General features: G+C 40.4%; 1 protein-coding gene across 1 annotated transcript in view; it reads left to right on the forward strand.

The window, feature by feature from the left end:
- kalrna (kalirin RhoGEF kinase a) overlaps window positions 1–17,796 on the forward strand; it is a 705,069-nt gene that overhangs the window by 259,519 nt on the left and 427,754 nt on the right. The window contains exon 4 of the mRNA XM_059966562.1: window positions 16,159–16,351. Coding sequence (XP_059822545.1) covers window positions 16,159–16,351 — 193 coding nt within the window. The remainder of the gene's footprint in view (window positions 1–16,158; window positions 16,352–17,796) is intronic.

The following is a 17,796-nucleotide window of genomic DNA, read 5'->3' on the forward strand; positions in this document are numbered from 1 at the left end:
TGGAGAATCTGGAGATGGCTGGACCTGAAGTTTTCACACCCTCCTAAGGAAAAATAGCCGTCGCTGGCACATGGAGAGTATCAACCCACCATTGGTCTTAAAGGTCAGAATCAGAATCAGAATCGGGTTTATTATCACCGGCATGTGACGTGAAATTTGATAACTTAGCAGCAGCAGTTCAAAAGCAATACATAATCTAGCAGAGAGAGAAAAAATAATAATAATAAAATAAAACATAATAATAAATAAACAATAAATCAATTACACATATTGAATAGATTTTAAAAATGTTCCAAAAACAGAAATAATGTATATTAAAAAATTGAGGTAGTGTCCAAAGCTTCAATGTCCATTGAGGAATCGGATGGCAGAGGGGATGAAGCTCTTCCTGAATTACTGAGTGTGTGCCTTCAGACTTCTGTACCTCCTACGTGATGGTAACAGTGAGAAAAGGGCATGCCCTGGGTGCTGGAGGTCCTTAATAATGCCACTCCACTAGTTGGCATATCTCACTCCTGTATGCCCTCTCGTCTCCACCTGAGATTCTACCAACAATGTTTGCATCATTAGCAAATTTGTAGATGTCATTTGAGTTATGCCTAGCCACACAGTCATGTGTATACAGAGAGTAGAGCAGTGGGCTAAGCACACACCCCTGAGGTGCGCCAGTGTTGATCGTCAACGAGAAGGATATGTTATCACCAATCCGCACAGACTGTGGTCTTCTGGTTAGGAAGTCGAGGATCCAATTACAGAGGCCCAGGTTCTGCAACTTCTCAATCAGGATTGTGGGAATGATGGTATTAAACGCTGAGCTATAGGCGATGAACAGAATCCTGACATAGGTGTTTGTGTTCTGTTGGTGGACTTAAGCTGTGCGGAGAGCCATTGAGATTGTGTCTGCTGTTGACCGATTGTGGTGATAGGCAAATTGCAATGGGTCCAAGTCCTTGCTGAGGCAGGAGTTCAGTCTAGTCATGACCAACCTCTCAAAGCATTTCATCACTGTCAAAGTGAGTGTTTCCGGGTGATAGTCATTAAGGCAGCTGACATCATAGTTGTGCCAAGGTACTTGTATTCTCCAGCATGCTCTATTGACTGGCCGCTTATTTCCAGGGTTGGGACAGCATACTGTTCTTCTTTTAAAGTCCACTACCATTTATGTACTTTGCTATTCATGACATCTGATAATAAATTTACTTTGCACTTTGAAAGACTCTAAGAGTTGTTAGACATGCCCTACCATGCACAAAACCATGTTGGCGATCTCTAATCATTCTCCTTCCATCCATATGCAGTCCCTTAGAATACCTTCCAGTAACTTTTCTACTACTAATGATAGGCTCACTGGCCTGTAATTTTCTGGCTGTTAGCCCTGATGGAGCAGTATGTCATTGATTTTATTGTGGTTATTGGATTTTTTGAGTATTGCCGCAAGGAAGTGAATCTCAGAGTTGTATATGGTGACATATATGTACTTTTTCCAAGCTGTTTACCTGCTGTATTAATTTCCCAAATTCATTCAGACCCCCTTATCAGTGTTAAGATTACTTCCTGAGGAATTAGGAGCCATAAAATGATAAAAAAGTAAGTTTTTTGTAGATATGGGCAAAGTCAATGACTCAAGATTCAAGATTATTTAAGGTAATTTCCAGTACACAAATATAAAGGAGAATGAAATAATCGTTACTCTGGATATGATGCAGCACAAAAAATGCAATAAGATAAAGAAAACAGTAATTAAACAAGCAATAAATGGAAATGCATAAGATAGCCTAGATTAATTGCATGTCCAAAGTGATGTTAGGCACAGGAGTGTCTGTACATAAGGTAGCTGACAGGAAATGAAGAAGAGGTGGTGGGCAGTGGAGGAGTGGGTTAGTGAGTGGAAATGTTGTTCAGCCTTACTGCTTGGAGAAAGTAACTGATTTTGAGTCTGGTGGTCCTGGTGTGGACGCTACGCAGCCTCCATCCTGATGGGAGCGGGACAAACAGTCCATGAGCAGGGTGTGTGGGATCCTTCATGATGTTACTGGCCCTTTGTGGTAAACTATAACTGTCTGGACACGCCCCTCTGCTGATTGCTCCTGTGGCTCCTCCCACAGACCCCTGTATAAAGGCGATTAGAGGCACTGCTCCTTCCTCAGTCTCCAAGCTGTTGTGGTCACATTTGAAGCTAATAAAAGCCTATCTTTTGCCTCCCATCTCCGAGAGTTATTGATGGTACATCACCCTTTTCCAGAACATTTCTGTAAACATGTCCTTGATGGTGGATAGGCTGGTGCCACTGATGTGTTGGGCAGTTTTGACCACCTGTTAGTTACTTTATCGAACTCGTTACGCCTAAACAAAGGACAATTGAATGAGCTGCTTCTATTTCTCCATTTATAGTGGCCACTATGGTTGCCCAGCTTTTGCAAATCACATTTACACTTGCAATCTCCTGCCAATCCCCACACAAACGAGAAATCTGCAGATGCTGGAAATCCAAGCAACACACACAGAATGCTGGAGAACTCTGCCGGGAAAAGCAGAATCTCCCAGTAGCCACCTATTTCAATTCCACTTCTCATTCCCATTCCAATATGTCAATCCACGGCCTCCTCTGCTGTGCTGGTGCAATGAGGCCACGCTCAGTTTGGAAGAACAACAGCTTATAATCCGTCTGGGTAGCCTCCAACCTGAGGGCATGAACTTCGATTTCTCAAACTTCCGATAATGCCCCCCCCCACCTCATCATTCCCCATCCCCATTTCCTTCTCTCATCTCATCTTAACTCCTTGCCTGCCCATTGCCTCCCTCTGGTGCTCCTCCCCACTTTTCTTTCTTCCATGGCCTTCTGTCCTCTCCTATTAGATTCCCCCTTCTCCAGCCCTGGATCTCTTTCACCAATCTACTTCCTAGCTCTTTGCTTCATCCCTTCCTTCCCAGTTTCATCTATCACCTTGCAATTCTTCCTCCCTTCCCCCCAACTTTTAAATCTACTCCTCACCTTTTTTCTCTAGTCCTACTGAAGGGTCATAATATAAGAACATAAGAAATAGGAGCAGGAGTAGGCCATCCGGCCCATCGAGCCTTGGCCTGAAATGTCAACGAAATGTTTCTTTTCCATAGAAGCTGCCTGGCCTGCTGAGATCCTCCAGCATTTTTCATGTCTTGCTAATCCCCAGATGGTTTCCTGAATATTAAATTGTTGCTCATTGCTTACATATTTGCCTGTAATTCTAGCATCTATAATTGATCGTAAACTTCAGCCGTTATGACTCAGATAGTGTATAAAATCACATGAGAAACATATCATTATCAGTTTTGGATAATGATTATCCAGCAAAATTGTTCCAACTGTTGTAAATATCTATACCAACATCAAAGTTCAAAAAGTTTAAAGTAAATTTATTGTCAAAGTACATATACATTATGTCATCAAATAGAATCATAGGATTCATTTTCTTGTGGGCATACTCAATGACTCCATAGAATAACAGCCATAATAGAATCAATGAAAGCTGATCCAATTTGGGCGTTCAACCAGTCGCAACAGACAATAAACTGTACAAATACAAAAAGCAACAAATAGTAATAATAAATAAATACATTTCGAGAACATGAGATGAAGTGTCGGTGAAAGTGAGTCCAAAGGTTGTGGGAACATTTCAATAATGGGGGAAGTGAAGTTCAGGAGCCTGATGGCAGAAGGATAATAACCTGGTGGTGTACGTGTTGAGGCTCATGTAGCTTTTTCCCGATAGCAGAAGTGAGAAGAGAGCATGTCCTGAGTGGTGGGGGTCCCTAATGATGGATGCTGCTTTTCTTCATCAGGACTTTGTGTAAATGTGCTCGATACTGGGGAATGCTTTTTCCATGATGGACTGAGCCATATCCACTGCTTTTTGTAGGAATTGTCATTAAAAGGCATTGGTGTTTCCTTACCAGCCTGTGATGCAGCCTGTCAATATACTCTCCACTATACATCTAAAAAAGTTCTTCAAAGTTTTAGATGTCATGCAAATCTTCACAAACTCCTCAGGAAGAAGAGGTGCTGCCGTGTTTTCTTCACTTACATGCTGGAGTCAGGACAGGTCCTCAAGGAATTTAAAGTCACTAACCCTCTCCACCTCTGATGAGGAATTCATATTCAATTTATAAAATAATGGAAATGCAATGTGTTAACTATATATTTTTATCGCTATTTTTTCTTTTTAGTGAGATGTTAAGCCAAACTCCTGTTATTCCTTTTATGTACATTAATACTTCCATTGTATTGTTTGAAGAAATACAACTAATCTGCATGAGCAATATTATTCCCTCAGCCCATTTCACATAAAAAATGAATTTGTTTTTAAGGATTCAGAGTACGTATGCAGTATACAACTGTGGGATTTGTCTTCCCCACAGCCAACCACAAAATAAAGAAGAACTTTGCTTCAGTAAAAGTATCTTGGTGATTGTCATGATGACTTGCAGTGGACTGAAAAGCTTGAGCATGTAAATATTAAGGAAGAGGATGTGCTGGAGCTTTTGGAAAGCATCAAGTTGGATAAGTCACTGGGACCAGACGGGATGTGCCACAGGCTTTTGTGGGAATCAAGGGAAGAGATTGCTGAGCCTGTGGCAATGATCTTTGCATCATCATTGAGGATGGGAAAGGTTCTGTAGGATTGGAGGGTTGCGGATGTTGTTCCCATATTCAAGAAAGGGAGTAGAGATAGCCCAGGAAATTATAGACCGGTGAGTCTTACTTGAGTGGTTGGCGAGCTTATTGAGAAAGTAAGGAGGCATGGGATCCAAGGAGACATTGCTTTGTGGATCAAGAACTGGCTTGTCCACAGAAGGCAAAGAGTGGTTGCAGGCAGGTTATATTCGGCGTCAAGGCCGGTGACCAGTGGTGTGCCTCAGGGATCTGTTCTGGGACCCCTTCTCTTTGTGATTTTAATAAATGACCTGGATGAGGAAGTGGAGGGATGGGTTAGTAAATTTGCTGATGACATAAGAGTTGGGGGTGTTGTGGATAGTGTGGAGGGCTGTCAGAGGTTACAACGGGATGCAAAACTGGGCTGAGAAGTGGCAGATGGAGTTCAACCCAGATAGGTGTGAGCTGGTTCATTTTGGTAGGTCAAATATGATGGCAGAATACAGTATTAATGGTAAGACTCTTGGCAGTGTGGAGGATCAAAGGGATCTTAGGGTTGAGTCCATAGACAGACAGACAGACATACTTTATTGATCCAGAGGGAAATTGGGTTTTGTTACAGTCGCACCAACCAAGAATAGTGTAGAGATATAGCCATATAAAACTATAAATAATTTAATAATAATAATAATAAGTGAATTATGACAAGTGGACCAGGACCACTTGTCCAGGACCAGCCTATTGACTCAGGGTGTCTGACCCTCTGAGGGAGGAGTTATAAAGTTTGATGGCCACAGGCAGGAATGACTTCCTATGATGCTCAGGATTGCATCTCGGTGGAATGAGTCTCTGACTGAATGTATTCCTGTGCCTAACCAGTATCTTATGGAGTGGATGGAAGACATTGTCCAAGATGGCATGCAACTTGGACAGCATCATCTTTTCCGACACCACCATCAGAGAGTCCAGTTCCACCCCCACAACGTCACTGGCCTTACGAATGAGTTTGTTGATTCTGTTGGTGTCTGTTACCCTCAGCCTGCTTCCCCAGCACACAACAGCAAACATGATAGCACTGGCCACCACAGATTCGTAGAACATCGTCAACTTCGTCAATATCGTCCGGCAGATGTTAAAGGACCTCAGTCTCCTCAGGAAGTAGAGACGGCTCTGACCCTTCTTGTAGACAGCCTCAGTGTTCTTTGACCAGTCCAGTTTATTGTCAGTTTGTATCCCCAGGTATTTGTAATCCTCCACCCTGTCCACACTGACCCCTTGGATGGAAACAGGGGTCACCGGTGCCTTAGCCCTCCTCAGGTCCACCACCAGCTCCGTAGTCTTTTTCACATTAAGCTCGCACCATGTGACAAAGTTTCCCACCATAGCCCTGTACTCAGCCTCATCTCCCTTGCTGATGCATCCAACTATGGCAGAGTCATCAGAAAAATTCTGAAGATGGCAAGACTCTGTGCAGTAGTTGAAGTCCGAGGTGTAGATGGTGAAGAGAAAGGGAGACGGGACAGTCCCCTGTGGAGCCCCAGTGCTGCTGACCACTCTGTCTGACTCACAGTGTTGCAAGCGCACGTACTGTGGTCTGCCAGTCAGGTAATCAATAATCCATGACACCAGGGAAGCATCCACCTGCATCACTGTCAGCTTCTCACCCAGCAGAGCAGGGCGGATGGTGTTGAATGCACTGGAAAAGTCAAAAATCATGACCCTCACAGTGCTCGCCAGCTTGTCCAGGTGGGCATAGACACGGTTCAGCAGGTAGACGATGACCTCCTCAACTCCTAGTCGGGCCTGGTAGGCGAACTGGAAGGGGTCTTAGTGTGGCCTAACCACAGGCCGGAGCTGCTCCAGAGCAAGTCTCTCCAGGGTCTTCATGATGTGGGAGGCAATGGCACAGGTCTGTAGTCATTGGAGCCACTGAGGTGTGGTGTCTTCGGTACAGGGGCAAGGCAGGACGTCTTCCACAGCACAGGAACCCTCTGGAGACTCAGGCTCAGGTTGAAGACATGGTGTAGTACTCCACATAGTTGGGGGGCACAGGCTTTGAGCACCCTGGGGCTGACACCATCCGGGCCTGCAGCCTTGCTTGGGTGGAGATGTTTCAGCTGTCTTCTCACCTGTTCAGCTGTGAAGCCCACCGTGGAGGTGGGGGAGTGATGTAGTCATGAGAGCAGGGTGGGGGGCTGTGAGGAGGGGTAGGAGACACTCAAAGCTGCTACGTATGTTGACTCTGTGGTTAAGAAGGCATAAGGTGCATTGGCCTTCATCAATTTTGGGATTGTGTTTAAGAGCCGAGAGGTAATGTTTCAGCTATATAGAACCCTGGTCAGACCCCACTTGGAGTACTGAGCTCAGTTTTGGTCACCTCACCACTGGAAGGAAGTGAAAACCTTAGAAAGGGAGCAGAGGAGATTTACAAGAATGTTGCCTGGATTGAGGAGCATGCCTTATGAGAATACGTTGAGTGAACTTGGCCTTTTCTCCTTGGAGCGACAGAGGATGAGTGGTAACCTGACAGAGGTATACAAGGTAATGAGAGGCATTGATCGTGTAGATAGTCAGAAGCTTCTTCCCAGGGCTGAAATAGCTAGCACGAGAAGGCATAGTTTTAAGGTGCTTGGAAGCAGGTACAGAGGAGATGTCAGAGTTAAGGTGAATGGTGTGTGCGTGGAATGGGCTGCCGGCAGTGGTGGTGGAGGTGGAAACGATAGGGTCTTTAAAGAGACTCCTGGATGGGCACATGGAGCTTAGAAAAATAGAGGGCTATGGGTAAGCCTAGGTAGTTCTAAGGTAAGGACATGTTCGGCACAGCTTTGTGGGCTGAAGAGCCTACACTGTGCCATAGGTTTTCTATGTTTCTATGTTTCTAACCATTCAAAGAAAAACAAACATCAACCAACCACCTGTCATGCGCAAAAACAGCAAAGCAAATGACAACAACACAGGATATAAAACACAAAATCAAAGTCCTTTTCAAAGATGGAAACGAAGTGAGTCAACCATTCTACCCCAATAGCAAAGATTTATCATATCTAATTGGTCCAGTTTTGAATTTTAATTATGAAAATATTATGAGGAACATTATGCAATTTTAACCTCCACTGAATTTCATTATATCTAATTTGAGGTATCTTTATGGAACTGCATGTTAACTTCTTCAGCTTTTTAATACTTTACCTAATACCTATTCTTAAGGCACCTGCTGTATGTATTCCATTGAAGTAGGCTAATTAATAAATGGTGGAGGGGGAGAATTGATAATCAAAAACTGGACAAAAGCAGAAAATACTAGAAAATCTCAGCAGGTCAAGAAGCTCCTGTAGGAAGGAAAACAGTTAATGTTTTGGGCTTGTGACAGATCTGAACATGACTGCAACATCAAGAATGAAGCATTTATATCCAAATCCAGTTAGAAGCAAAGAGTGTTAATTAACTTCAGTCTTCTTCTGAGATCTCCACCATCTTAGAAAGCAGTCTAGAGCCAATTTGATACATAGTTGTCATCATATAGTGCAGTCAAGAGTCATTTTACTACAAAATTTGGAAGGCTATAAACAACCAAATGATCAGATCAACGTCTTACGGTCATGAATGGTAATGCTGAGTTTTGAGTTTTGCCAGATCAAAGTTCCAGAGGTGATAAGAGAGTAACTACCAAAGTCTTCAAGGAAGCATTTGAGCAAGCATTGATTAAGGAAATGTAGTGAATTGAATATTAATGGGTATCAAGGGGGAATTGCAGCACTGGGCCAGAATCATAGCAAGAATAAAGGAAAACAGTTCTGGTTGATGAAGGACAATCATCTCATTTTAAGACATCGCCACTAAGTTTCTTCAAGGCAATTTCCATGGTCCAGCTGTTTTCACTGTGCTGGAAGGGGAAGTGTTTATTGTAGAGTTTCTGGTTACGACCCCTAGGAAGAAAACATGCAGCAGAATAATGGTCAAGTAACAAACATTTAGACAACACAAGTCCCAGATACTGATCACTTCCAGTAAGAGAAAGTCTAACTATACCACACAGGACTTTGATATTCAATGACAAAGTTACTATGAAATACCCCACAATCAGCATTCATTTTCGGGCATTGGTCATGTCTTTCATTTTAAACACTCAGTCCCTCAACCACTAATGTTCTCTGGTAGCTGCATATTGACTCTGCATAATGCATTCAGCTATTTCATGAAGGCAGAGCACCAACCAAAACACACAATTGCCACCATTAGGAAAAAGGCATCTGCTTGGCAATCTTCCTCTCTAAAACATGTATTAATGTGACATGAGGCCACATTTCCAAAACTTCACCATCACTGAGGCAGATTCATGAAGCTCTTTACTGAATAGCATTGTTGCACTGCTGGAAGACATAGATGAAATGATTTAAGATGGCAGTTCACTAGCACTTTCTCAAGGACACTTAGAAAGGGCACTAAATCAGGCCACGCCAGTGAGACCAATATCCCACAAAAATAATTTTAAAAAGACCAAGTCAGGTTAATAGTATATGCAAACGACATGCACCTTAATAAAAAAAAACATGTTATCTAATATACATTCCAGTAGTGATTCATGGTGTGAGAGAATTCAGTGACATGGTCAAGGAGAACATCATTGATCAAAGATGAGAGATAATTCATCATCTTGGCAGAAGAAACATGATCCTTACCAAAGCAACATGAGCTATTATTTAATAGCTCGCATTAAATACAATTGTTCTCCTCGGCCTTCAATTTTTCTGTGACTGGTTTGCTGAAGTCATAAGATAAAGTTGACATTGTAGTGCCTAGTAGGAGTATCTTGGGGCTTACAATGAACAGTTGTATTAACTAGTATGTTCTTCTGAAAATATGGAAAATATCATGCTTCTTTTGAAGTTTGATGTGTTCATTGTTGACCATCAAGCCAATATCAGGACGGCTGAAGCTCAGAGATTTACTGTATTGCTAAATGTAATTAAGGTCCAGTTTTATGTAACCTCACAAAATCACACACAAATTTCTGAACAAAATCAAAATTTAAAAATAAATTATACGTAAGTACTCATTATTATTTCATGCTGTCAAATTAACATCAAGGAAGAAAGGCTTTCTTGATATTAATACTTAAGTAGATCAGCTGTCAGGAGATAGCTTTGTTTGCCATTCTCTGCAATATTATTCCTTGCAGTAATCCTAGTCGCTTGCCTTTTTTAATAACTGACAAGCAGTCACTATGCACAAAAATTATATAAGCCAAATGTATTATGTATATTGAAGATATCGGAACTTACTTTGAAGACTTGCGACTCTTTGATTTAACGATTCAGAAACAGCTTCTTCCCCTCTGCTATCAGATTTCTGAAGGGACATCAAACCCACGAACACTACCCCATTGCTTATTTAATTTAACTATGATATATATATATATATATATATATATATATATATATATCTTAACTGTAATTCACAGTTTTTATTATTATGTATTGCAATGTATTGTTGCCACAAGAACAACAAATTTCACGACAATCTCTTCAATCACTTCAATGGCGGGGAAGATTATTCCCCTGATGGTAATGGCTGAGTCTAATATCTCTGCAGCCTCGAGCATCTCTATGCATTGAAGCCTCCTAATCAGGCTTTTGCAACCAGTCAGAATGCTCTCTACCATACATCTATGGAAAGTAGAAAGGATCCTGAATGACTTGCCAAATCTCCTCAAACTCCTAAGAAAGTTGAGCCACTAGCATACCTCCTTCATGACTGCACCAATGTGTTGAGCCCAGGATAGGCCTTTTGAGATGTTGACGCTCAGGAACTTGTACCCTTTCCACTGCTGACCAACATTCCCTCTAATTTCTAATGTCCAATGTGCAGAAAAATCTTGTGCTGTGCAGTTTTTTTGCCCAGTGACAACAACGGGTACACATTGAATTTTAACAGCTAGCATAACACTGTCAATAAGAACTTTGATCTCCACTGGGTTTAATTGCTTTTCCTCTGGTTCATATGCATTCTCTCAAAACATAAATAGCAGGCCTGTACCAGATAATGAAAGATTTTCTTGCTGGAGTTTTTCCATATGTGATTTGTTTATTAAATGACGCTTTAAAAAGTCAAGTTTCCAAATATCACTCCACTTCTTCCCACTTGCAAATTTTCCAGCAACTTTTGCATCGCAACAATACACACAGGTAACACCAGTTGCTGGATTGTACATAAATATTTCTCATAGCTACACATTCCTGATCTCATGAGCTCTCAGTGGAGCAGTTTCTACTGTTTTATTAAGCCACTCTGCTTTAAATGAACTAGCAGTTCTTCTGTGCTTCATGCCTTTGCCTCTTTGGAATTTGACAATAATTCCTTCAATAAAAACATAAGCCACTTCTAAAATCTGCAGACATATCATCACAAACTTCACGTTGTCAACACAGTCCACATCAGAAACTGGAAAAGGAAATGTGATTGTGGACAATTGTGAAATATACTTAACATGCCAACAAGGTAGAGAGTGACAACCTTTTGTGTCAGGTTAAATTCCTTCGTGCACCAGCAGCAGAAGATATGTTACACCTTAGAGGGAGCATTGCTTCTGATCCCTCAGTGAGACTGGTGTGTGTTCTCTAAACCTCGCCTTCCTGAAGCCCACCATCAGTTCCTTGGTCTTGCTGATATTGAGTGCAAGGTTTGGTGTGACACCAATCAACCAACCAATCTCTCTCACTCCTACACACTGCTCATCATTGTCTCAGATTCTACCAACAACAGTGTTGCCATCACTGAATTTAAAGATGGCAGTGGGGCAGTACATAGCCATACAGTCATGGGTGTACAGTGTGCTACACATATCCTTGAGGTGCACTTCTGTTGATCAATGGTGGTGGTGGGATATTATTACTGATGCCTGTGTGTGTAACACACTTGTGTTGATTATTGGTGATGGTGGGATGATATCACTGATGCCTGTGTGTGTAACACACTTGTGTTGATTGTTGGTGACGGTGGGATGATATTACTGGTGCCCACTAACTGTGGTGTCCCAATAAGGAAGTCCAGGTCAAATTGCAGAGAGAGGTTCTTAAGCCTAGCTTTTAAAGCTTGGTGTATAATACTGAGGGGATGATGGCATTGAATACTGAGCTGTAATTGATAAACAATAGCCTGACAAACATTTCAAAGTTTACTCCAAAACAGATTGAAGAGCCAGTGAGAGTTCACGCAAGCTTCTGGAGATCTGAAATCTTCAGTTACAAAGAAGATTGTGGACCTGAAACATCCCTGCTGTTTCTCTATCCACTACTACTTCCAGCATTTTCTGTTTCTATTACTATTGAACTTTATCCTTTGAGTGGTACGTTCTCTATGATTATAGTAATAATCCCAAGCAAATATAATTCCCGCAACCCTGTCATTAACTGTTCTTTGCATCTAGAAATTCAATGTGGAGTGCAGCTTGCATTTTTGCTCAGCTCATCAGAAGTCTGATGCTGCAGTACACATAATGAACCAATACAGGAAAACTCAATATCATTCAGTAACTAATCAAATTCTTTAAAATCTGTTTTAGCTGCTGAAAAATATTTAAGTTCTTTGTAATTCTCTGATTGGGCTGCTTTTATAACTGATAAATTATACTGTACTTATATTAAAATTCTGGTAATCTGTATCCAATAATTCATAAATTCCAACTGTATTGCATCTGACTGACCAGGTAATGCTTTACACATCCCTTCCCATTCACTGGCACTTTGGTTCCAATTCTCCATATAGGAACACACATCAGTCCTCATCAAGGGATCAGAAGTGGAAAGGGTGAGCAGTTTCAAATTCCAGGATGTCAACATCTCTGAGGATCTATCCTGGGCCCAACATATTGATGCAGTTACATGACAGTGGTTATATTTCATTTGGAGTCTGAGGAAACTTGGTGTGTCACCAAAGACACTTGCAAGTTTCTATAGTTGTACCATGGAGAGTATTCTAACTGGTTGCATCACCATCTGGTATGGAGGGGCCACTGCACAGGATTGGAAAAAGGTGCAGAAAGTTGAGAATTCTGCCAGCTCCATCACGGCCACTAGTCTCCCCAGCATCAAGGGCATCTTCAAAATGCCTCAAAATGACAATTTGCAGATTTTGTCCCACTCTCCTATCACAAAAGTCACACTCAGGTCTTTTTCCCATGCTCTTTTAAGACCCAACAGAATTTTGTCCCCAGAAACTTGTGCTAAAGCCGAATAATACGTTGAAGCTTTGTGACCTTTACCATATGCAGCCAGTGCAATAGACAGTATCGTAGCAACTTGTAGGGGTTGCTGTGTAAATCCAAAAGTTGTATGTAGCAAATGACGCAGTTGAATATATTCCCAAAATATCTAACTGTTGGGTTAATTGATTAAAAGATTTTAAACTATCACTATTATAAAGGTCTCCCAATTTAATTATGCCTTTCCCTTGCCATTTCCTCCAGAAGAAAGGGGACTTATCAATACACAACTTTGGATTCATCTAGATACTCTAGGCTTCATTCATGTATGGATTAAATTTAAATAATCTGGCTCGTTTATTCCAGAACAAAAGCATATGCGATATAATTGGGTGAGTCCTTGCCTCAGGAGATAACTTGATAGACAAACACTGTAATGGAGGGATGGGAGAAAGAGCAGAACACTCAATACGATACCAAGGAGGCACCCTTTCCGGAGAGAGAGACCAATGTATTAAATGTTTAGGAGTAAAGGCAAAGTAATAATATATTAATTTTGGCAAACCTAAGCCCCCCCCACCTTTCAACTGGCAATTATAATTTGTTAAAGTTTAAACGTGGGTGTTTACCATTACAAATAAAAGCCTTAGTTATTTTACCAAATTGGTTAAAATATGTTAATAGGATTTGCACTAGTAATGATTGGAACAGATAATTAATCTTTGGAATGCTGTTCATCTTCAAGCATTCACTTTACCCGACATTGACAAATACAATGATGACCATCTGTCTACATCACATGAAATTCTCTGCAATAATGGATCAGAATTTACCTTTATTAAATCCTTCAGTTGAGGGACAAAGTTAATACCTGAATATCATATAACAGAAGACAGAAGAGTGGGATAAAATCTGCAAAAATGTCAAAACAATGTCGAAGAGACCTGAGAGTCCACCTTATTCAGTTTAAGATCTTACACCGTTTCTATTGGACTCCAGCAAGGTTACATAGATTAGGGTTGAAAAACACCCCTGAATGTTGGCGCTGTGAGGCGGATAAAGGGGTCTTAGTACATGCTCTCTTGTCCTGTCCAAGAGTTTTGGATTATGATACGTAAGTATATTGGTGAAGTTTCAGGTATTCAACTCCCTTTCTGACCCAGACTTTTTGTCTTTGGAGACACATGGGTTACTTGCGGATAAACACTCTCAAAATTGGATCCAGACAAGTATAATGGTAGGAAGACAAACTATACTTCGAGGTTGGAGGAACTTGGGGGGACCTTCATTTCAGGAGTGAGTCAAAGAAATAGCCAAAGTGGCAGCTTTTGAATACACGTCTTACAAACAGTGGACATCTATACACAAAAATAGGGCAAGTATATAGGTTTCCTGGGGGGGTGGAATAGTGGTAAATCTAATGGTGAAGCATATTGTTGAATGGTAGTCTTTTCTGTTATTAAAAGTCTAATAGATACACTTGGTTATTGTATTGGTATTTATTTCTGCCATGTTTGTCTTTATTTTATAGATTATTTTATGTTTTGTAAGCTATGGTTTACATAATTTTAACAGTGACTCAAAGGTTCGGGGAAAAATTTTCTAGAAATAAAATTTGAAAAAAAAAAGACAATTTACAAGGACCCCATCATCCATGACATGCCCTCTTCAACAAGGAGGTACAGGAGCCTGAAGACACACACTCAACGTTTCAGGAACAGCTTCTTCCCCTCTACAATCAGATTTCTAAATGTACAAAGTACCCATGAACGACTACCTCAGTAATTTCCCTCCCTTTTTGCACTACTTATTTAATTTATTTTTTATGTATACTTTCTATTATAGTTTACAAATTTTATTACTATGTATTGCAATGTACTGCTGCTGCAAAAGAAAAATTTCATGACATATGCCAGTGATATTAAACCTAATTCTGATTCCATTCACACTCCTTGGAGCTCCATTTCCCGTGCTTCCTTCCAACTCACCACGGCCTTAATTCCCATGATCCCTTCCCACTCATCAGTCACAATTTCACACAGCTGAGAGAGTAGTTCAGAGATTATTACCTTTGCATTTCTGCTGCACAATTTGGACTAGATGATTATATGCCTTTGGAACAATCTCTTCCTTAATATTACCTCCATTGCTCATTTCCACATGAGTCACAACAAACTGTACCACAGTATTTCTCCTCCTGTTCAAAGTTCATGTATAACTCTGAGGAAATGATTAGATATCCTTAACAGTGGTACTAAAAAAGGAACACATTCTTATTGATCCATGCTTGTGGATTATAGGTAGGCATATGGATTCTTTACAAACATCCCACCTCTCTCAGAAGTTCCGGGAGTCTCCCGCATATTGATGGTGGCTCCCTGATGCCCGCAAATTATATACAATATCCCGGAAATCGAGTGTTTTGAGAGGGAGAAGAAGAGGGAGAAGAAGCAAGGGGGAACATCCTGATTAATCTCTCTTCGTGCTAAGTAGACCTATCAGTTTTCTCTATGGGCGGGCTTTACAGACGACCTCAAAAATAATGACACTGTTGCTCACTGCACTGTTTGCAACAGTGACTTTTCTATTGTCCATGGTGGGTAAAGTGACTGTAAAAGACATGTTGAGGTGAGTTTAACAGTTGTCATTCATTATTCATTATAGCTAACATTATTTAAACTAGCTGGCTAGCTGCTAAGGAGCCACTCTATTGATGTCCAATGTGATGAGGCCAAATTCCCCGTAGACTTTCTTAAAGTTGTAATAGAATAAATAAAATGACTCCATGATAATATAATACAATATAAGCACATATTTTAATGTCACATTTTCTGCATATACCCAACTTGGTTTGCAGATTAGACAAAATCACTAAACAAAGTACTACATACATCCTTGGAGGTCATCCATGGGGGTAGGGAATATGGGGTTGTGGGGGCAGGGATGCTACCTCCCTGAATTGAGTTTTTGCAGGGTGGGATGTCTGTCATTACCCATGGTATCTCTTTACACCATCGCATTCCTTTACATTCTCTGAACCTGAAAAGCTCCCTGTCCCACAATCTCCATCCCACCATACCCTCCTCAACACCACTCCTTCCACATTACAACTCTTACTCTTAGTCAACTGCAGAAACTTAGTTGCAACTTCGGTGAGGCAACCGATAAGTGTGCATTATTCTGCTTATATTGTGGTTATGCTGTCAAAGCATGTAACGTATGTCACTTGTAGATACAAGTTTAAAATTGAGATAATTCATGTACTTGAAATCAGATAAATACCTAACTATGTATTCATTTCAGTAACACCTTTTTCATATTCCAACAGTGAAGATGTGTGTAAGAGAGGATTCACTGTTATCATCGATATGCGGGGTTCCAAGTGGGATCTGATCAAACCTTTACTTAAAACTCTCCAAGAGTCTTTCCCTGCTGATATCCATGTTGCACTAATTATAAAGCCAGATAACTTTTGGCAGAAGCAAAAGACCAACTTTGGAAGCTCAAAATTTATATTTGAGGTAAGCATTATATTCCACATTAAATCCTTCAATAATTGTATGACAAAGCAGTTTATAATTTGTGGTTTCTTGTGCTACAGTTTATTTTTGCAGTTAGCATTGTAAAAAGATTTTAGTTTTTACCTCTCTTTTAGCAAGGAGAGTAATCTTGCTTAAATGAAAGGAGCCTACCCCTCCTACACATCTTCAATGGCTACGTGATATTATGTCTTATTTAAATTTAGAAAAGATCTGCTGCTCAGTCTTAAATTCAAAACAATCTTTTTATGATATCTGGGGACCTTTCCTAAATTACTTTTCCAATTTATAAAGTTTAACAGTGCACAGACTTTTATGTATATTTTTATCTTCTCTTCTTAAGCGAATATGTTTTATTTTCTAATTTATCCATTATCATCCATCAGCATTTTTCTTTGGTAGTTGGTAGGGGGTTGACTTTTTTTATATAATTTTTTTTATGACCTACCTTTAAATTTTTGATTACAGAGTGGTATACCTTTATGTGTTATGCTATAACATTTTGATAAATTTTATCACAATATATGAATGTAAACAAGTTATGTTGAGATGTATCTATGTGTTGCACTCTGTAAATCTTGTTTTTTTTTCTTCTGAATAAAAATATTGTAAAAAGAAAGCATTGTAAAAAGATGACTGCAATGAAAACTAGAGAATAATTAAACTACTAAGGCAGGACAGGGGCGAAAATGGGCTTCAAAATAAACTGAAAGGCATTTAGAAATAGTAGGAATGGGAGCTTTACAACATTTAAACAATGTGCCAGGTAAAAAGAAACTGAGGTTTCCTCTGAGGTTGGTTGAGGTCATGGGTAAAGGGTGAAAGGTGAAATGTTTAAGGGGAAAATGAGGGAAAACTTCTTTACTCAGAGGGTGATGAGAGTGTGGAATGAGCTGGCAGTGAAAGTGAGGGATGCGATTTTGACCTCAACGTTTAAGAGCAGCTTGGATAGGTATGTGGATGGGAGGGGTTATGGAGGGCTCTGGTCCCATGCAGGTCAATGGGACGTGGTAGTTTAAATGGTTTAGCACAGACTAGATGGGCCAAAGGGGCTTGCTTTTGGTGTGCTTTCCTATGACTCAAATACAATACAGAACTAGAAACATAAATTCATCGATAAATTTATTTTAATGTTAGAAGTCCCTGGTTAAAGTCTAAGTAAGATCAGATCATATCTGACCTCATACAGGGAAAGGGAATTTTAGACAGAAAGAGCTGAGTGCATTTAAAGGGACTCCAATAACTATACATGGTTTAAGTGAAGCATTAACTGTGAGAGAGACCCAACATCAATTTTTATTTGATTTTCCTGAATTAGAACCATGCTCTTACTTGTTTCTGAATAAAGTAAGTTAGTGGGATTTAAATGACCAGGAATTTTAAAAATTTGGGCCATATTTCCAGAGCATTTTACGAGATTCTAGTTA

The sequence above is a fragment of the Hypanus sabinus genome, chromosome 4, assembly GCF_030144855.1.
Source record: "Hypanus sabinus isolate sHypSab1 chromosome 4, sHypSab1.hap1, whole genome shotgun sequence".
Lineage (NCBI taxonomy): Eukaryota > Metazoa > Chordata > Chondrichthyes > Myliobatiformes > Dasyatidae > Hypanus > Hypanus sabinus.